At 47.6% G+C, this 20,441-nt stretch overlaps 1 protein-coding gene across 3 annotated transcripts in view; it reads left to right on the top strand.

Annotated features, from left to right (window-relative positions):
• Positions 1 to 19,810, top strand: part of CACNA1E (calcium voltage-gated channel subunit alpha1 E) — a 310,184-nt gene extending 290,374 nt beyond the window's left edge. For 2 of the 3 annotated variants that reach the window (XM_063103648.1, XM_063103649.1), the window contains 9 exons: positions 4,451 to 4,547; positions 6,625 to 6,730; positions 7,532 to 7,639; positions 8,205 to 8,305; positions 8,598 to 8,704; positions 11,960 to 12,071; positions 16,093 to 16,273; positions 17,622 to 17,812; positions 19,268 to 19,810. In XM_063103648.1, the coding sequence (XP_062959718.1) occupies positions 4,451 to 4,547; positions 6,625 to 6,730; positions 7,532 to 7,639; positions 8,205 to 8,305; positions 8,598 to 8,704; positions 11,960 to 12,071; positions 16,093 to 16,273; positions 17,622 to 17,812; positions 19,268 to 19,810 (1,546 nt within the window). Of the gene's footprint in view, positions 1 to 4,450; positions 4,548 to 6,624; positions 6,731 to 7,531; positions 7,640 to 8,204; positions 8,306 to 8,597; positions 8,705 to 11,959; positions 12,072 to 14,915; positions 15,045 to 16,092; positions 16,274 to 17,621; positions 17,813 to 19,267 lie in introns of all 3 variants that reach the window. The other variant, XM_063103647.1, reaches the window with a different exon arrangement.
• Positions 19,811 to 20,441: the final 631 nt, after the last annotated feature.

The raw sequence follows: 20,441 nt of genomic DNA on the forward strand, positions 1-20,441 counted from the left end.
TATCTACTAGTCCTGAAGTGATGTTGTACCTTCTGGGCTTTAGAGCAGGGATTGGCAAAATACAGCCTGTGGGCTAAATCCAGCCCTCGTTTTTACAAATAAAGTTGTATTGGAACACAGCCACACCATTTATTTTTGTATTATTTGTGGCTCTTTCACACTGCAAGGAAGAGTTGAGTAGTCGAGACAGTATGGACCTCAAATCAAACAATATTTACTGTCAAGATATTTTACTGTCAAAAATTTTACTGTCAAAAAAGTTTGCTGACCCCTGCGCTAGAGTACAAAGGCAGCATCTTGGCCCTTGTGCTTGAACAAAGTGAATCCTCCCTCCACAGGAACTTTTCTGTCCCTGTCATCTCAGCTTTTGGGTCTTAACTCACCAATCTGTCCATTCTGGTCCCCCTCTGAAAATACGACAAGAAATGTCATCCGTCACAGGAATGGACCACGTTGCTTCCACCTGAAACTTCCTTCATAATCTGAGACTCTTCCCAAAATTATTCTCCTGTGAGGCTCTTGAATTTGGGTCACTGTTTTAGGGGCTGGAAGGGTGAATCAGAATTTCTCTTCCCCTCAGTAGTTGTTAATGACTCAGCACAGTTATCTAAATCCATTCCTGTTACAACAGCTGAGCACCGGCTTTTACTTTCTGGATTACTTTCTGGTAGATAGCTCTTAGAAAGCAACGGGCCAGGTGTTAGAGGATAGCATAGCCAGGCCTGCATGTACCAGCTCCATGGCCTTGGACAAGTCACATAAACAGTCTGAGCTTCCTCATCTGTAAAGTGCTGATGGTACCTACCTACCTTGTAGAGTGGTTGTGAGTGATATTAAATCACGAATGTAAATATTATTGTAATTGACAATAACCATATGGCGATGCAACTCGGATGTATGGAAAATAGGCATCTGTAAAGCATGGTTGGCCATGGGTTTGGGAGCCTAAGAAAGGACCTCTTTGCTCTCCTGAGAGAGGAGAAACCAGCCCCAGGCCAAGGAGTTCATTGCTCATCTGGCCTCACTCAGGTATCCTTGGTTCCTAAGGTTTCATGTATCTTGGGATCCAGATGTCATGGGCATTAAACATGCTCCTCCCACTCATTCCAGCTGCTGGGAAGAAAGGATTCCATGAGGAACAATCATGAGACTCAGACACATGAACTGGGAAAGAATACAAAGACAAAGGAGAACCTCTTCTGTCTGCTTTGAAATTCACAGTACAATTCATTAGCATTTCCTTGGCTTTCTCCAGGAGATTGGGGGGTGGAGTGGGGAGACGACAAAAGTAAAGTGAGCCAAGTGTTTTCAAAAGGAGGACTGATACAGGCTGCAGAGAGCATCAGCCACTACCAAGCCACCTACTTCCCAACCTCACTAAGGAGCAAAATAAAACAGGAGATGGTTAATATCACCTCCTCTCAAGAGCTGAGAGACTTGGAGGTACTGATGAGCTGCTATCTGGAAGAATAGGGGGAATCAACAGCCAGATCAAGAAAAGGCTAGAAAGAGTGAAGCTAGGATCAAGCGCTGGTCTCTATATGGCTGCCTGCAAGGAGATGCTGTGTTTATAATTTCCAGTGGAAACCCTGGCCTGTACCAGGCAGGGTATACCCAGAACTGCAGATTCCTGGCCACTGCCTCGTTTTTTTGGCCCCTGACAGGGAAGATGCTTTAGCTACTGAAAATGAATCAATTATTAATTCCATCCCTTCCACAGGAAGCCACAAGTTTCTAGCAGGCTCATGGGAAAAGGGCTTGGTAAGATAGGTCACAATGTTCCTGGAATTCTGGCTGGATCTGACCCAGCTGCGTGTGAGCTGGCCGGCAGGAACAGAGCTGGGGGTAGAGTACCCATGGCTCCCTCCCAGGCTGCTCTCTGAACACAGATCCCAGCGACTCCCGCCCAGTAGAAAAGAGCTTGCCCAAGCTGAACTTGGGAAAAATCTGTCACAAAGAGAAGTACTGCCCTTCGCAAATTCCCTCCTGCCAACTGTGCTCCTTGCTAATTAGCCTAATGGGAAGTTTGTCTCTCGCAGCCTGCGGAAAGACGCCAACTTCTCACCGCCTCTGACAAGCTGGTCTGAGCAACTGACCATAATCAGTGTCTAAGAAAAGCAAACAGTTCTGCAGTCCACTTCACAGCAGCCTGGCATCTGCTCTGGACAGTGGTCAGAGGCATTTGTGGATTGTCAGGCTTTGTTCTTAGAAGACTAGCTATAGCCAGGGCTGTGGCTGCATCTGGCCAGGTAGGGGCCAGATAGGTAACTTGGGGTGCTCTTTGTCAATAGGTAGTTCCGCTTGGCATTGGATGAGTTCTGATTTCCTTAGAAAATTGGGGCAGTGCAGTTTGGCAAGGTGATGGCTCTCTGTCTTCATCTCGCCTGGTCTGGCTTTGCCAGGCCCAAGGAAAGAAGCTGCTCTTACCTCTCCCAGCCACCCCTTCATGGCTAAGCTGTCGTTTCTCTCCCAACCCTTCTCTGAGTGTCCTATTAACCCACCTGTGCTTCCTTTACAGCGGCAGGATCCCGTATAAGGATATGTACAAATTAGTGCGGGTGATCTCACCTCCTCTGGGCCTGGGAGAGAACTGCCCCTACAGGGTGGCCTGCAAGGTCTGCCTCCAGGTCCCCAGCCATGACCTGCGGTGGGATGCAACATCTAACCCTCCTCTCCGTCCTCTGCTCCACCACCACGCGCCACATGAGGGAACCTTCATGCTGCTTTCCTTTGAGTTTAAAGAGATCCACACCCTCCCAGAACCAGCAGCTGTTGCCTGAGGAAGAAGGGCACATTTTGGGGGAAGGCAGACAAGAGTTAAGGACTTGTGAAGGCCAATTTGATCTAATTCATGTTCCTTCACGTGCACACACTTGTGCTGCTTACACACGCGCGCACTTCAGTCTACCTTAGTCCGTGCACTCAGCCAGAGGGACCGCTCCTTCTCTACAGAATGCAGAAACCTTTTTGATCCAGCAAAGCGTTCTGATTTCCCTTCGCTGGAGATGGAGAAGCCTCATTTTAGCAAAATAGTGTCATCTTCCCACATATAATGTATTAAAGTGTGATTCTAGTCATTCCTGCCTCTGCCTACACTCTGAGCTCCTGGAGAGTTTGGCCAGAAGTGACTATAAAAGCAATAGGACAGAAAGAAGGAGTTGAGAAGCAATAAGGAATTAGGGCATGAGGTGAGGGAAGGAATAAGAGACATAGATTTGGTGGTGTGTGGAAAAAATTAATAGCTCAGAAGGTCTGGGAAGGTCTAGTAGAGGAAGGGCTACTGAGCAAGCCTTAGGGTCCTGCCATATACTGTTGTGAGGGGATTGTCATAGTTGCCAAGTCGTTTCTCATTTGTTAGACCAAGGACACTGTTCAAGGACCTTCCTTTCCAGCTCTGCCATACCCTGGGGACTCTATATCCCAATGGCTCTACTAAGCCCCTGTCCAAGGCAAAGCCTGCAAGATAAGGAACCCTCTTCTGGTGCTATAGGAGGGAGGGTGAGTTCCCTGGGGCATAGCACTGCCCAGGCAGCTGGAAGAAGACATAGGGCCCAGGAAGGATGTCAGCCTGAGCGATGGGACAGAACTGGCTTGGGATGGTGACGCAGTGATTCCATACTCAGGAGGCTGAACAGCTGCCTCTGCTGAGACTCTTTAAACTCCACCCTGGTGAAACCTGCAGCCGCATGTGGGAGAGCTGGGGAGGGTAGCATGGCATGCAAGGTGCTCTTCCTCCTCCTGGTTTTGTTTCTTCTGTCCCCAGCATGCTATCGACCTGGTGCATGCTGGGGAATAAAGAGCACTCTTGTCCACAGAGCCAGGTGGAAGCAACGGGGCCGACTCAGACCAGCAACCACAGCCCAAGACACCGCCTCCTGCTGCCCACACACCACAGAGGGGGGATACACGATGTTCCTCCTGTGGGTTTGGAGGAAGAGAAAGGCCTGACTTCCAGGCCAGCGTCCCAGTCCAGCTGGGGCCGGAAAATCCAACCCATGGCTAGAGCACCGTCTATCCGGTTTATACCGCTCATGCACAGCCCTGGGAATTGAAAATAAGCTCCTGTTATCTTGGGGATGGGTGAAAAGACCAGGAAAGTCAGTGTAATGCTGATGAGGAGGAGAAAAGTGTCCCCATGACAGTGCACATGGAGACCAAAGGTGCCACCAGTGTTCCTGGGGCTGTGTGGGGCGTGATATAAACTTGCACCAGGATGGAGTCACGTGTACGATTTGCCTTGATTAACAGATTTCCTATTCTTTTCCTGTTTGTCCGTTTTGTTTTGTTTTCTTCTCCTGTTTTCTGTATGATTTGGTTTTGTTGTTGCTCCCTGGGGATGCCTGTTCTCCTCTCCTACCTGTCTGCATCCTCTCCCACTTCCTTCTCTCCTCCCTGCCACCCCCCGACACCCAACCACCTCCCCACCCCCGCCCCCACCCTCCATGAGCAGTGGCCGCATCCATTACACTGAGATGTATGAAATGCTGACTCTCATGTCACCACCGCTAGGCCTCGGCAAGAGATGTCCCTCCAAAGTGGCATATAAGGTAGACCACCCCTTCCTTTGTTCTGGGCTAGAGGCCAACAGAAAATGGGATCTAGTTGTGGGGAGGCCAGGCCATGGGGAGGCAGCTGGGCCGGGGAGGCGGATGAAGGAACTAAGGAAAAAAGAAATGAGACTACAGAGTCAGGGAGACATTGACGGTTCACAGAAGGACGAAGTCACGAAACGATACAAGGACTGGTTTGCAGTACTACTCAGCGTGGGGTTTTTGTGTGTCATTCCATGTTTCCACGAGTGTGTGGCTTCTTGTGCAAGGGTTACTAGAAAGGCAGCATTCAGCGGTGTGTTTCCTTTTAGAGGAGGCAGGGTGGTGGCCTGGGGGTAGCATAGAGGGGCCAGAAGGACAGCAAAACAGCTGTGAGAGCCGATAAAACAGGAAACACTTCAATCAGAGAGAAATTAAAGAAATAATGCCGAAATTCCTCTAAACATGGTTCCAGGAGACATTTTAGGAGGGAAGAAAACTCTTTGAGAAATCTCTTCCATGACATAGGAAGGGGAAAAGGCTAGGCTCCTTCTAGATACAAGAAAAAAAGAGGAACATGTCTTCCACCCCATGATAGGCTGAGGAACGCAGCTTTATTCTTCCATTTGCCCAGCTACCCCATTATCTTGGAAATACTCAAGGGAAGGGGCCACGACAGCACAAGGTGCATTCAGCATTAGATTTTGCCTTATTGGCCTGAGTTATGGGGCCGGGGCCTGGCCCTGGCGTCCTGAGGATTCCGCATGGCTGGCTTAGAGCGGCGTTGTGTGGTGGGAGTCACCTGCCATTATGCCACTCATAGCTTTGGGGCCTGAATTTTTTCTCCACTCACTAGTAATAGCTCCTGTTAATTCCCTTTTGGCATTTAGACTGATCCAGAACTCTGGAGCTCTTTCATTCACCTAGAAACACATCATAGTAACATTGCCACCACCCTAGAAGTTTAAAGAAGCGGGAGAGAGGTGGAAGTTGGATCCAAACAAGAAACTGGCTTTATACTCTAAGACACCATGTCTGTGGCATCACTTTAGGCAAGATGTCCCAATGGAATATTAGAGACCCTGCCTTGGAAAGACACCTCCCTCCCTGCCAGGCTGGTGGTTCTGCCAGAGGACCTTCTTCTGCTCCTCCAAGTTGCATAGCTCCAGAGAGCATCTCACTGGAACATGGCCACTAGGGACCCTTGTTCACCCAGCACGCGGCTCCTTGTGCACAGCTTAGGGGCTGCATCCTTTTTGCTCATGATGGCCACATCCAAAAGTACAAGGTGGCAGGATGTGGCCCTGAATTCTTTGAATTTAGTGGAAGAAGGGGAGCGGGGACTGGAGGAAAACTTGAAGAATTCTGAAAGCAAGATACTCTCTGGAAAGTGGATTTGGCCATTTCAGTGTGATCCCTTCCTTTGGGCAAGGGGAACGTGGCCTGCCCACTCTGCTCCTGCCTGGGCTGCCCTTTCTCATTCTCCCCTCCGCTGTCCCATCCCCCTCCCCTTAGCTCCTGTTTGCACTCTCCCCCTTGTCCATCCTGCTCCACCTCATCCTTGGATAACTTGGACTTATGCATGTTTGGTCACGTGCTGGCAAATTTCATCTTTTAAAGACTCAAAAAGGGGGCACCAGGATGCATCTTTCAAGTCAGATAAGCAAAGCAAAATCTTTCCCCTCACTGTCTTCCAATCTAAGTTTTGGGGGGTATTCATGGGACAAATGAAATATGGAGCAACCTTGAAACAGGGAATGGAGCCACCTCTCAGAGCTGACTCCTTTCCCTGAACCACTTCTTGAGCAATCACTTCCCACCCCCATCAAAAATGTTCTTCGGACTCCCCATGGGGTGTCCTACAGAATGATTAGGGAACCCCCAGCCCTTGGAATTTGGCATCATCCCCTAGGAAAAAAACAGCAGTGAATGAGCCTGAAGTGAGAAGTAGGGCAAGTAGGACTGGGACAGGGATGGGGAATCCTTGCCCTTCTTTTTTGTCTGTGCATTTGACCTCTGCACTTTTCTTCCCTTCTCACCGAGGTGTCTTTCGATATTTTTTTTGCCTGCTGTTTCTTTTTTCTCTTTCGCATAGAGGTTGGTTCTGATGAATATGCCAGTAGCAGAGGACATGACAGTCCACTTTACCTCCACGCTTATGGCTCTGATCCGGACAGCTCTGGACATTAAAATTGCCAAAGGTAAGCTTAGGAAGTGGAGAGGGGAGGGGGGAGGGAGTCTGGTCCAACTCATGCAGTGTGGTACAGGATGGAAATATCTGAACTATCATCCATCTAGCTAAGGACACTATGATGCAGTGACCTGGCAAAACAAGTGGTTTGCTCATCTCCAAGGGTCCTTTCAGCTTTAATAGTACATGGTCTTTGGTGTCTTGCACATAATAGGCAAACTAGAAATATTTGTTTATTGAGCATGCACATTTCAATTTTGTCCTTTTTTTTTTTTTTTTTTCTTATATGGTACTTTTCTCTAAAGTCTTCAGCAGATGCTGTCATAGAGGCCATAGCAATACTTTGCTCATCTTGGTTTCTAATTCAGTGATTTAAGAGAGGGCCTTCAGCCTTCCTGCTCTTGCCTGCACCAAATCCTCTTTAAAATCAGGCTGTGGAGTTGGAGTTGCTAGAAGGATTGATGTACTTGTAATGAGGCAGAGGAGACTTTCTAATGGCTATTTTCATTTCCTCTTATGATATTGAGTACCCTGGAGGCTTTTGGAATCAATGAGGAAGTTGATCTTGGTCTCAGGACCTCAGACCTCTGTGGTAGGATACCCTTGAATCACTGAAAATGGGAGCCAAAGTGAGTTCTGCTTCTTCAGCAGAAAGACCTGGTATTGCAAGATCCACTGTCACTAAGTGTCAAAATTTCCTTTCAGAATATGAGGGGCCATGCTGACTCAGCTCCTACCCTACCTACTCCCTCAGTCCTTGGTATTTGCGTGTGTGTGCTGATTTATTTATTAATAATCTATCTTATTTTAGGTGGTGCAGACAGACAGCAGCTAGACTCAGAGCTACAGAAGGAGACCCTGGCCATCTGGCCTCACCTGTCCCAGAAGATGCTGGATCTGCTTGTGCCTATGCCCAAAGGTGTGGACTCTCCTCCTGGGTATTCCTTTCACTGTGGCCCCAGCATGCCAGGGCCACATCTTTTGGGGGAAACCCAGTGTAATCAAGAAGAAGGTTGCTTTTTTTATCCTTATGAAACTAAAACCCCCCACTTCTTGGGTCTCTTTGGTCATTAATTGAGTATATTTTGTTAAGATAGGTCACTGTGGTTGCCGGTGAAATTTCTTGAGTGCATAGTTCTCCACATAATATTGCTCAGCAAACCCTCATGCAATTGAGAAAGAGTGTTGGTCCTTCGATATGGAGATCTAGAATACTGGGAGGTGATGCTTACTAACATATTTTTTGTCATCAGTCTCATCACCATCACTGGGGGGTATGCAGGCTCCCTGAGGACAGACATGGGGACCTATTCCCTTTGTATCCTCAGAGCCTGGCACAGAGGAGCCCTCAAAAAATGTTGGGTGAATGAGTGACTGAGGATGCAAACCTGCTTCAGAGAGTGGGTCCCAAAGCTTGGAGACGTCCTCAGTCTCTCCCACCCATCTTCTCCCTGTCCACCACCATGCTACCTTTGTGTTTTCAGCCTCTGACCTGACTGTGGGCAAGATCTATGCAGCAATGATGATCATGGACTACTATAAGCAGAGTAAGGTGAAGAAGCAGAGGCAGCAGCTGGAGGAACAGGTGAAGGTCGATGGTGGCATGCTGGGGGCTGGGCTGTAAAGAGTCATGTGAGGGCTCCTGAGGGCACAGGCCTGTGCATCCCTGAGGCCTGGTGCCCTGAAAGTGCTAGAAGCAGCGGTAAGGGGTACAGGGTTCAAGAACTTCGTGGTGATGTGGGATTAGAAACCCAGCGGACCAAAGGTTGAAATAGTCACACAAGGTATCAGTCATGCTGCCTTGTTACCTATGTGGATTGTATTTTCCTCACAAAGTCACTGGAATTCCTTTTTTCTCCTTTCCCCGTTTTATTCAGAAAAATGCACCCATGTTCCAGCGCATGGAGCCCTCATCTCTGCCTCAGGAGATCATCGCTAATGCCAAAGCCCTGCCTTATCTTCAGCAGGATCCCGTCTCAGGCCTGTGAGTAGACCCCCAGGGTCTGCAGCACAGGGCTCAGCATCTCTCACTCCTGCCATGGTGCAGGCCCATGAGCTCAGTGTCCAGAAGTGCCTGAGAAGTAATGCTAACTCTGAGCCGAAAGATCCTCTGTGTGAGGCTGAGTTCCCTCAGAGGTTATTCAGCAGGAGTAAGAGAAAAAGCAAAGTAGGCATGTTTGTGCTCTGGCCAGCTCCAGAGACCGGGTGGCTGTGAGTGGACAACAGAGGAAAGGAGTTTGGACTTGTCTTCTCATGTACTGTGGTCTTAGTTGTAGTCGTGTTGTGAAGAATATTCATCTTCTATCTACTTCTCAGTCATCGCTTCCCTATGGATCTAGTGTCCTTCTAGAAGACACAGCCCCCGTCACCGGTGCTGTGATCACTGAGTGTAAAAGAGGAGGAAGCCAGCAGTTACCAAATACTTTCCCTGGGGTTGACACTTCTAGAGACACGATTTGCATAATCTCACTTGATTCTCACTACAGCAGCCTATTATACCCCGGAGGTATATATTAATATCACTTTAAAAGTGAAGCAACTGGGGAATGAGAGAGGTTAATTCAGTTCCCCAAAGCCATATGGCTAGTAGGAAGTAGAACTGGATTTTAAGTCGGTGGTTTCTGACTCCAGAGTGTTTCTACTCTACCATGTTATCTTTAATGAACAGAAGGGACCTTAGATCAGTAAGAAATTTTAAAAAGTTTTCCTATAATGGAAGTGGAAACAAAACCCCAATTAAGGAATTTTCCAGTTCTTCTGAGTTATAAGCTTTAGCCCCCATTCAGTTATTTGTCATAAATGATCTACTACCGCATATATATTTCATTATGACATTATCCTTCTATTATCGACAAGCATGCGGAGAGCACCGAAAGAGCATGAGTCCCTCTGCTACGCAGGGGCCAGGACTTTGGGGGCATTATAAGCAGAACAAAGAAGTTAGATTTTGTCTTAGGATAATGGAATTTTATGCATCAGAGTGACATGATAAGATTTCCACTTTTCAAAGATCATTCTTGAATTCAGTGTAGACTTGATGGATTAGAGGGGAGCAGTTCTAGAGACAGGAATACCATTTAGCAGGTTACTGCAGTTGTGTAAATTATCAATGGCTATGGCTTTGGCTTGCAGGATAGAAATGGTGAGAGATGGGCAGACTTGAGACATTTAGTAAGAATAATGGATAGAATCTGCTGACTGATTTGCTACATGGAGTGAAACAGAGGGAGAAATCAAAGTTAACCCTTGTGTTTGGGTGGATGTTGGTACAGCAGGCTGGTTCCTCAGGACCATCTGTGTTTCTAGAGCCATGCATTGTCCAAGTAGAGATTGTCCTGGGGGTACAGTAGTGAACATGACAGACTGGGCCCCTCCCTCAATGAGCTTACATCTGGTGGAAAACCTGACATTAAACAGATAATTATTGAAAAGAAGAAAAGTCATTTTTTCAGTGATTTAATTATAGTCCTGATAAGTGCTAGAAAGAAAAAAATGCAGCACGATATGAGTGCATATAGGAGGGAGATCTGACCAGTTACTGGGGGTGGGGGGATAGCAGAGAAGATTTATGAGTTTTGAAAGAAGAATTCAAAATAACATGGGAAGAGTTTACAGGGGGTAGGGAGATGGGAGAGAAGCATTCTGAACTCTGGGAACAGCCTGTATAAAAGTGTTGAGGTGGAAAGAAGCAGCCTGGCCATTCAAAGAACTAAAAAAGGGCAGTGTGTCTGGAATTCAGGGATCAAAGGGGGAAAATGTTGCAAGAGGAGGCTGGTAGGGATCCAGATCATGAGAGAGGCCACATTCAAGATCCTAAACTTTATCCTAAAAGCAACAAGAAGCCTGACAAGTTTTTTAAAGTAGATCACTCTGGGTTCAGATTCTCAACTCTGTGAGGTTGTTTATTGGTTCCAGGGATCTTTCTATCTATTGAAGATTCTACAATTTTTCATTCTCTGTAGGAAAAAAGGGGGCCGGTTTCTTGTAGTAGCAGTGCCCATCTTGCTTTTCAGGGTTCTCAGGAGTGGGCACACTGACAAAGATGACTGACATTTAGGCAGATCATATAAATGTGAAATCACTCTGTAGCCGTTGTGAAAACTCAGCTAAAGCAAGGGACAGAGCGTACCTATGGATTATTTTTATGCAACTGGCAATCCTTGTTCATACCTCAGATTTTCCACTGGATGCAGAGACAGTCAGCAGTAGACTCAACTATGACATGGCTCTCCCTGGAACGGAAGACTGACACTGGAAGAGATAGCATCCCATCTCTCCCTCCTAGCTCCACTGCTTGTGATGGAGCTGCTGCCCAGCCACTGACCTCTGTCCCTCTTCCCATAACCCAGAAGCTCACTCAGCATTCTTGAGCAGGTCAAATGGTAGCTGTTACTGTACTGGTGGCAGCAAAATGCTCAGGGAGGGTCAGCTGTCTCTTTCTTTCCTAACCAGCCCAGTGGATCCCACTGTCTAAGGGTGTCTGGAAGTCCTAAACAGTGGTTTAATAACAAGCATATTGTGACACTTCTCCGTATCTTTCATTCAGAGGCCTCTAAACACTTGGCAGACTTGTCCCTGTCCTGTTACCTTAGCACCACTTAAACCTCTTCCTACACAGCCATCAACCCAGAGGTCACCTTCCCAACACCATCCCTGAACCATTCTACCCAGTTTATGCACCAACAGACACAGTGTATATCGCAGAATTGTCCTTCCATAAATGTTCATGGAATTGAATTGGATTGAATTGTTTAGTTTGGCCAGGAATGTTGGCACAATAAGACCATATTCTTACTGAGAGTGGGGAAAAATTTTTAAAAGACCTGTTTAATATTTAAACAAACTGTTCACTGTTTAAACTATGGCATTTTTCTGCCGAATGGGGAAACTGAGCAGAAACAGGTTTACAGTCTAGCATTGGTCTTCCATATGGCTGAGTGTGACAAATGATGTCATTTGTCACAGATATGCTAGTCGCCAGCAGAATGATGAATGGTTCCAAATGCAGGTTGAAAACACCAGTTTCTCTTTTTTCCAATGCCTTTTCTTTTCTTTTTTTTTTAAAGTCTTCTATTCTAAGGCCAGCCACCTGTAAGTTTCCAGGCTTACAAGCCAGCCAAGGCTGAAGGGTGTTGTCCAGGCTGGGAAGTTGGTCTTGTCTGGGAACTGTTAGTGGCAGCTATAGCATGACTGTTTCTCTCTGTTTCTCATTACCTATGAATTTGACATTGCTTTTCAGGAGTGGCCGGAGTGGATACCCTTCGATGAGTCCACTCTCCCCCCAGGAAATATTCCAGTTGGCTTATATGGACCCAACCGATGATGGACAGTTCCAGGAACAGCAATCTCTGGTGAATGAATGAGTTATATGACCTCGAAAATACTTCCTTGGTTTCCTGATCCCTCCCACTCTCATTTTCAAATTTTATTTCATAGTGATGACCCATCAGGAAAACCTTTTCTGGTAGGCCAACCAATTACCCTGCAAGTATCCTGCATTAAACCCTTTCATAGCCCAATTTCTCATGTTCTCTGGCAATGCTCCTCTTCAGATTTATAGTCCCAGAGGCCCCTTACCTGCTGCAGGAACTTTTATTGCTTCAGGTCAAGACCTCTTAGTTTATGCCCACAAGTATCAAATGCAGGAGCAAAAGTCATATATAAAATCTTACCTTTGACAGGGGGCTTTAAGATGAATCATCACAGAATGAGCGGCACCCACCATGGAGCTTAGTGTAGCCAGGTGCTGCTTGGGGGAACACAGGAATGCCCCCTCCAGTGCTTAGTGCTGCCTGCCTCCTCTAGAACTCAGTGGCAGCGTGTGTAACAGTGACCAGTTGTCTGCCAGGAGGTACAGAGGACTCTCCTACCTCTGCTCTGTATGTCAGGTTCAGGCAAACTGGCCCTTTTGGTCACAATTCTACAAGGTCAGATACATTCAACAGACCCCTAAACTCACTTCCCTGAATGCAAAATGAGTTTTTCATTAGCATAAATAGTGAAATTCCTGGGAGACCTGTTGAGTCAAGTTAAAGCTTTGGAGAAGGGAGGGAAGATTGATGTTTTGGCTTTGCTAATGCAAAACTAAAATGTGATTCCCAAAGAAAAATGACTTTACTGTTATTCCTAGTTCAGGAGCCATGAGCTCACGTTCCCTCCCAAACTTAAGATTAAAGCCCAAGAGTTTACTGGACTGGAGAGCAAAAGACAAAACCAACCTGTGCAAAAGTTTGTATGGACAGCTTGTACTAAGTGAGTTCTACATCACTTTATGATTCATCTGTGGTTTTTCTCTCCTCTTCATTTCTCTCCTGACCCCTCCCTGCTGCTCCTTTGCACCCCAGAGCCATTCTGATGGATGATGTGGGTGCAGTGCATGTGTGATAGAATGGGTACCCCTCAGAGGGGGAAAACACTTCAGCGATTGGCGATTCTGTCTCCTGTGATTGCTGAGACACAATTGTTCATGATCATATTGGGGAGACAGCCGGGCCAGACACCCCCGTGTGTGAACAATCGCCTGAGGCTGTTCTTGGTGGCGTGGGTAGGAATTTGTGGCACAATTCCTGGCCTTCCCTTCTGAGGTACTTAGCACCAAGGCCTAGGGACTAATTGGTACAGAGAGGTTGATTCTTAAAAGGTCCTCTCAACATCTTACAGCTTGCCTGCCTAGTGACAGGGCTGGTGGGAAAAATCTCAGTAACGTGTCCTTTCTTTCACAGGGAAACTTACTTTATTATGTCATCTTCTTCTGTGGGTTCCCCAGGGCTGAACCGTAGTGCCAGGACTTTTTGGATATGTGTTCATCTCATTGTCAACTGGTGTCTGTAATTCAGTCCAGCCCATGCCACACACTCACCATGTGTACTTCTGCCCATCCCTTGGGGTCCCTGCTCCAGTCCTGAGGCGTGGCCATGATTTGTGTGTGTGCATATGGAGTGTGTGTCTCACACCGCCTCTGACACCTGTAGACTGCAGTGTTGTTACCACATCTGTTTGGAGTTGGAACTGTGTGCCTATAAAGCATGTTCTGCAAACGCTGTAACTTCTTCTAGTGCACACATCACACATCCTGGGGACGTGTTGCTCCCATGCACACCAGAAACCGATGGCCGTGGAGGTTGAGGGGGTGCCAGGCACCCTTTCCTTTGGGCAATGCCCTACTCGTACACCCGTCTTTTTAGAGTGTCATTTCCTAAACATAAAATAGCTTTTTTTCTGGCATGATCTCCACATGCCCAAGATGTTCTTCGATCTCTTTGTTGAATGGCCCATGTAAACATCTTTAAGCCAGCTCCATTCTTTAACCAGGAAAATAACAAAAGAGTTTGTTGAATCTTGGAGATTTCCAGTCCAATCTTCTAACACTCTGGATGGCCCAGTTCAATTCAGTAGCCACATGGGGCTATTTAGCACTTGAAATGTGACTAGTCCAAATAAAGTGTAAAATATCACATTTTTCATATGGTTACGTATTGACATAATATTTGAGTATATTGGGGTAAATAAAATATGCTATTAAATTTCTTTTTACTTTTAAAAATTGTGGTTACTAGGAAATTTTAAATTATATAAGTGGCTTACATTACATTTCTATGGGACTGCACTAGTATAGTGCATCCCTGACAGATGGCCCACCCACCACATTTTTTGATGGTTTCAATCATAAAAAACATTAACTAATAAAATCATGTGTCTTAAGCTTGAGAAGATATATTTGACATCAGAAATTGGTGACATCCCTTAGAATACTAATTGATAAAAGACTTCTTCAGATTAAATAATAAACCCAATACTACCACCTCTCAGAACAGTATTATGACCAACAATATTTGTTTCATAAAGCTATTAAATCTGAAGCACTGCTTAGTGATAAAAAAGATGACACTTGACCAGAAAAGGTGACCTTCACCTCTTTAATCCTAGTTAGCACTTTCTGTTTAGGACATCTGGTATACTACGTGTGTGTGTGTGTGTGTGTGTGTGTGTGTGTGCGCGCGCGCGCGCGCGCGCGCGTGCGTGTGTGCGCACACACACACACACACACACACACACACATACATGTACAACTGAGACCTTAAAGGTGCAGGTCTCCCTTCTGAAAGCCATTCTTGAAGAGGCAGAATGATCCACTGGAGGTGAGAAGCAATGAGATGGAACCAAGTCCACAAGCTTGGCTGTGTGTTTATTTCCAGGAGCCAGAGGTTAGTGAATTAAAAAGCGTGCAGCCCTCTAACCATGGCATCTACCTTCCTTCGGACACCCAGGAGCATGCGGGATCTGGGAGGGCATCCTCTATGCCACGTCTGACTGTGGATCCCCAGGTAAAAAGCAACCACCGCCTACCTTATACAGTGGCATTCCGGGCTGTATTAGGTGGGTTCTAAAGTAAATATCTGATATTTTCAGGTGAGCCCTTGACTTGCTCCCACCCCTTTCCTGTAAGCAAAACCTGGCTCATGGGCCTTCTCTAAAAGAGCCTACTCTTCCACAGTGTGTTTTCAGTGAACCCCTAACCACAATAGCTTAGCCAACAAAATGCCATAATGCCTTCCGGATGGGCTAAGCATCCTCAAGACTCAACCAGCCATGCAAGGAATATTTTCCAAGATTTTCTCTGTGTATTTTTCCATCCTTTTCTCCTTTCCTGGCTCCTCCAGCACACAGGCAGTTACTTACACACACAGCTCTGTCAGGACTGTCTGTCCTAACCAGTGCAGGCCACGCCTCATTTCTTTGTCTGTTTTCCTGGCTTCTTTTTTCTGTCTGTCTGTCTTACATCAGGTTTTGACAGAGACGAGAAGTTTTTGTGGATCTGTTTTAACACCTGTAGCAAATCAAAATACCAGAGTTGAAGGCGGGCTAGTATGGGATGAATGGTAAAGGGAGAGTGAGGCATTCTTGGTTGCTACGTTGCAAGCGCTCCTAGGCTCTAGTGCTGTAGGGCAGGTAAAGCCATGCTTCTTTTATGGTGTAGCCTTTTGGACAACTGCCCTCACATATTTCAAAGTGACCTAGTGTTTGCTGCAGGTCCTGACTGGGCCTCTGTGTTAGACGGCTCTGGGGGAAGTAGCACGCTGCCTGACTGCATTCTGCTTGGCTTTGCCCTTGTATGCTCAGCTACTTGCTTTCTTGAGCACAAGGAGAAGATCCTGGACCAGTTTCAGTGACTATGTTAACATAATATAAGGACACTTTCTTGAACAGCCTCCTCCAGCTAAGGTCCGAGCAGAAGGGAGGTGACAGTTTGCAGCAGGGGTTACAATTTGCAATCCCCAACAGTCTCACTCCCACTCCCACTTCTTCTGTACTTTTAGACTCCTTCAATAATTGATCTAGACCTTGTGTTCCTCTGGGCGCTCATATTTCCAGGTGGTGACAGACCCTAGTTCCATGAGACGTTCCTTTTCCACTATTCGGGATAAGCGTTCCAATTCCTCGTGGCTGGAGGAGTTCTCCATGGAGCGAAGCAGTGAGAACACCTACAAGTCACGTCGCCGGAGTTACCACTCCTCACTGAGGCTGTCAGCCCATCGCCTGAACTCCGACTCAGGTGAGGAGGTCCCCAGTGTCCGGCTGTGGTCAGGCAGTGGGATGCTGCCCTGATGGACTCCTGGCAAGGACTGCACGTGACTGGAACAGAAGTCAGATAAAGACCAGGTTGGGGAAAGTGAAGTAGGGAAGAATGCTATGTCTGACTTATACCCTGAGACAGGCCAGAGCCCTCCGTATGCATCCCAAAGCCTGATGTAATGCCTTCCTTCTGGGGGAGGGCTCTACTCATCAGTTAGAATCAGGTTTTCAAACAGTCTTCTCCAAAACCATTGGGGTTCCTTAGGCTTGTATTAGAGACTCTCTGGTGGGGCTGATTTCAACAACCAGCTACACTTCAGCCCAGATAGTGCTACCTGGAATTGATTGTTTTATGTATTTGAGTTTCATTTAAGCTTTTTTTTTTTTAAGGAAAACTGGTTATATTGATCATTAAAAAAAATTGTTAGTCTGGTTCAGCCACTTTATTTTACTAGAAGAAGGAATCAAAGTTGAAAAAGCAGTGACTTGCCCTGTATCATAGGGCCAGTAAGTGACAGAATTGGGACTAGAACTAAGATCCTTTGACATCAGTGCCAGGGTTCTCACCCCGACATTATGTTAGGTGTGTCATTATTTAGTTCATAGAAACTTCCTAATTCCCTTCTCCTGGTGCTATTTGCCAGCTCCCCCTGCCCCAAAATTTACACACGCATGTTTAGGACGTAGAGAATTCCTGAGCAATATTGTTGGCAAAGTTCTATAAGTGGAAGCATAAATGGAAACAGAAGAGAACAGACTGCATTCTTTGACATATGTCTTTCTAGTGACAACTTGCAAACTTACCTGCTCACAAAAGGGTAATTTTCTAGCCTTTCTCTTCTGCTTCCCCCTCAGATCATCTGTTGACATGCCTAGAGAAGCTAGGATTCTTTAGGGGCCTATCTTTGTCAGTTTAGTTTGCTACAACAAATTACCATAGACTGGGTGGCTTAAATAATATTTATTTGTCACAGTTCTGGAGGCTGGAAAATCCAAGATAAGGGTGCCAGCAGATCCAGTGCCTGGTGAAGTCCTGCTTCCTGGTTTGCAGACAGCATTTCTTTCCATCCTCACATTATGGAGAGCAGAGAGGAGGCAAGCTCTTGTGTCCCTTGCTATAAGGACACTAATCCCATCACGAGGGCTCACTGCCTCCTAACACCATCCTACTGGGGGCTTAGAGTTCCACATTTGAGTTTTGGGGTGACACAAACATGCCGTTCACCACAGGGGCCTGTCCCAGGCCATGACACAATGCCTAGTGAGACTTCATCTTCATGGCCAGTGTGAGCTGAATTATAACCATGTGCTTTTGTCATCCCTCACAGGCCACAAGTCTGACACCCACCGCTCAGGGGGCAGGGAGCGGGGACGATCAAAAGAGCGAAAGCATCTTCTCTCTCCTGACGTCTCCCGCTGCAACTCGGAGGAGCGAGGGACCCAGGCTGACTGGGAGTCCCCAGAGCGCCGTCAGTCCAGGTCACCCAGCGAGGGCAGGTCACAGACCCCCAACAGACAAGTGAGTGTGGAGAGGAAGCTGAGCCTCCCTCCTGCAGGAGGAGGGGGAAGAGGGACTGAGACATTAGGTGCAAAATGTGGGCATGGAGATTAGTTACTCAATGCTTGTGCACTCAGAGATGATCTGAATTCACAGAAAACCAGATTTTCCCACAGGAAAGACGACGGTGTCTAGAGGTCATTTCATTCGAGTCCTCAGAAGTCAGAGGTTCAAGTAAGTTCACAAATGTCTCAGCCAGATTTGAGAGGAAAGGATGATCCTTTAGCCAGAAAGATTTCTCCAACCATCACATGATTCTTAGTATTAGTGGGAATAGTCATTCATCTCTCAGCCCAGGATTCATAAGTCAGGGCAATTCAACCTCACTTATCTAACTTCCAGCATCTCAAGAGGAAGACTGTGCCTCTTTCCCAGCCTTTTGCTGAAGCACCAGTCTGTGCCTAAGAAATAACTATCAGAGCTGTATAAAAACACTCTTTGACCCCATGTTGCTCCTCACTACCGACTCTCATTCCCAGCCCTATCTCTGCTCAAGGCTCTTGGAGCCCAGGTAGGAGACCCACTCGACAGAGACAATCAGTGGGGAAAAGGAGGAGCTGTAAAAGCAGACTTTCAGAAACACAGGCAGTTGAGAAGTTCACCTTCTATAACAGTGGCTTTCACATTGTAGTGTGGAACACAATTACCTGTCCATCACTGCACATTCCTGGGACCTCTAGGATTCTAGGGAGAGCCACTTAAAAAGTGACAGCCAGAAATGTGCATTTGAAAGGACCCCTCCCTGGGAGATTCTGAGCAGGTGGTTCATAGGTCACACCTGGGCCCAGGTACCCTTGGAATTAGGTGAGGAGGCCAAGTAAGGCCTGAGCCAACAGATGAGTGTGAGGGTGTAGAAGCTGTGTTCAGCCAGCCACAGAAGACATGGAAAGGCATCGTGATCCCTTAGGACCCACTTCCCAAAAAAGGTGTCCCAGGCAGCAACTCCAGAGCATTCATTCACCTTTCATGGGCTTGCTTGTCTTAAAGGTTTAAAGTCTTTCTTTTGATGGCAACTTGTTATGTATATAGAGCTTCCAAATCCTTGCTAGTTGAAGTGTTTGTTCCATGGACCCAAAGCACCAGCATCACCTGGGAGCTTGATAGAAATGCAAAATCTCGGGTTTCACCCCAGATCTGCTGAGCCTGCATCTGCAGTTTAACCAGATCTCCAGAGATTCATATGCACATTAAAGGTTGAGATGCTCTGGTCTAGATGGTATTGACTCCTGAATCCCCTCCAATTCCTGCATCCCAGAGTGGATGTGAATAGTACAGGGTGCTCCAGCTCAGGCCTCCTTCCCCCAAGAACTCAGACTCCACAGACGCTGTGTATGAGGGGTTGGAGACCTTAACAGGGTCCCAAGTAGGGATCATGCCAAGCCCAGTCTAACATGCCGTGTTTCTCCTGCTGTACAGGGCACGGGTTCCCTGAGTGAGAGCTCCATCCCCTCCATCTCTGACACCAGCACCCCAAGGCGAAGTCGTCGGCAGCTCCCACCTGTCCCACCAAAGCCTCGGCCCCTCCTTTCCTACAGCTCCCTGATGCGACATGCTGGCAGCATCTCTCCACCTGCTGATGGAAGTGAGGGGGGCTCCCCACTGACCTCCCAAGCCCTGGAGAGCAACAACGCTTGCCTGACCGAGTCTTCCAACTCCCCGCACCTGCAGCAGGGCCACCATCCTTCCCCACAGCGCTACATCTCCGAGCCCTACCTAGCCCTGCACGAAGATTCCCACGCCTCGGACTGTGGCGAGGAGGAGACGCTCACCTTTGAAGCAGCCGTGGCTACCAGCCTGGGCCGTTCCAACACCATCGGCTCAGCCCCGCCCCTGCGGCACAGCTGGCAGATGCCCAATGGGCACTATCGGCGGCGGAGGCGTGGGGGGCCTGGGCCAGGCATGATGTGTGGAGCTGTCAGCGACCTCCTGAGTGACACGGAAGAAGACGACAGATGCTAGAGGCTGCTCCCCCCTTCGATGCATGCTCTTCTCTCATAGGGAGAAAACCAAGACCGTATTGGGAAGCCAGTGCGGCCCAGGGGGGAGGAGAGGGAGAAGGAAGACGGAGGACACCATGCATTATCAGAGAAGAAGTAAAGGACCAATGGAAAACTAGTCACACCCACCAAATTGCTTTATTTCCCTTTGCAAGATGGGCACTGCCATAGTTCTGCCTCTTTGCTGGGGAAAGAAAATCCAGGACCATGGAGGGCTGTTCTCATGGGAGAAGGGACACAGGGATGGCTGTGCTTCCCATGCCCCTTCCTACTTTTCTAAAAGCCGTGGAGGGATCTAGCTGGCCTGTGTCTATGCTTATTGCCCTGAGAAGCCTGGAAGACATTCTTGGCTCTTAGCTGGGGTGCAGAGGAGACCACAGGAGAGGACTGTTCCTTCTTGGCAGCTGTTGCGGCTCAGCCAGCACCACTGCCACCACAGCAGCTGCATCAGCATCTCATGCATTCTTCTGGGGCTTGCTGCCTGCAAAGAAGCACAGGCTGAGTCGGGGGCATGGGATGCTGAGGGAGGAAAGGCAGAAGTGGACGGGGTCAGGGTGCTGTGGCCACAGCAGCGAGGGCTGGTCTGGGTGAGA

The sequence above is a fragment of the Cynocephalus volans genome, chromosome 8 (genome assembly GCF_027409185.1).
Source record: "Cynocephalus volans isolate mCynVol1 chromosome 8, mCynVol1.pri, whole genome shotgun sequence".
In the NCBI taxonomy this organism is placed as follows: domain Eukaryota; kingdom Metazoa; phylum Chordata; class Mammalia; order Dermoptera; family Cynocephalidae; genus Cynocephalus; species Cynocephalus volans.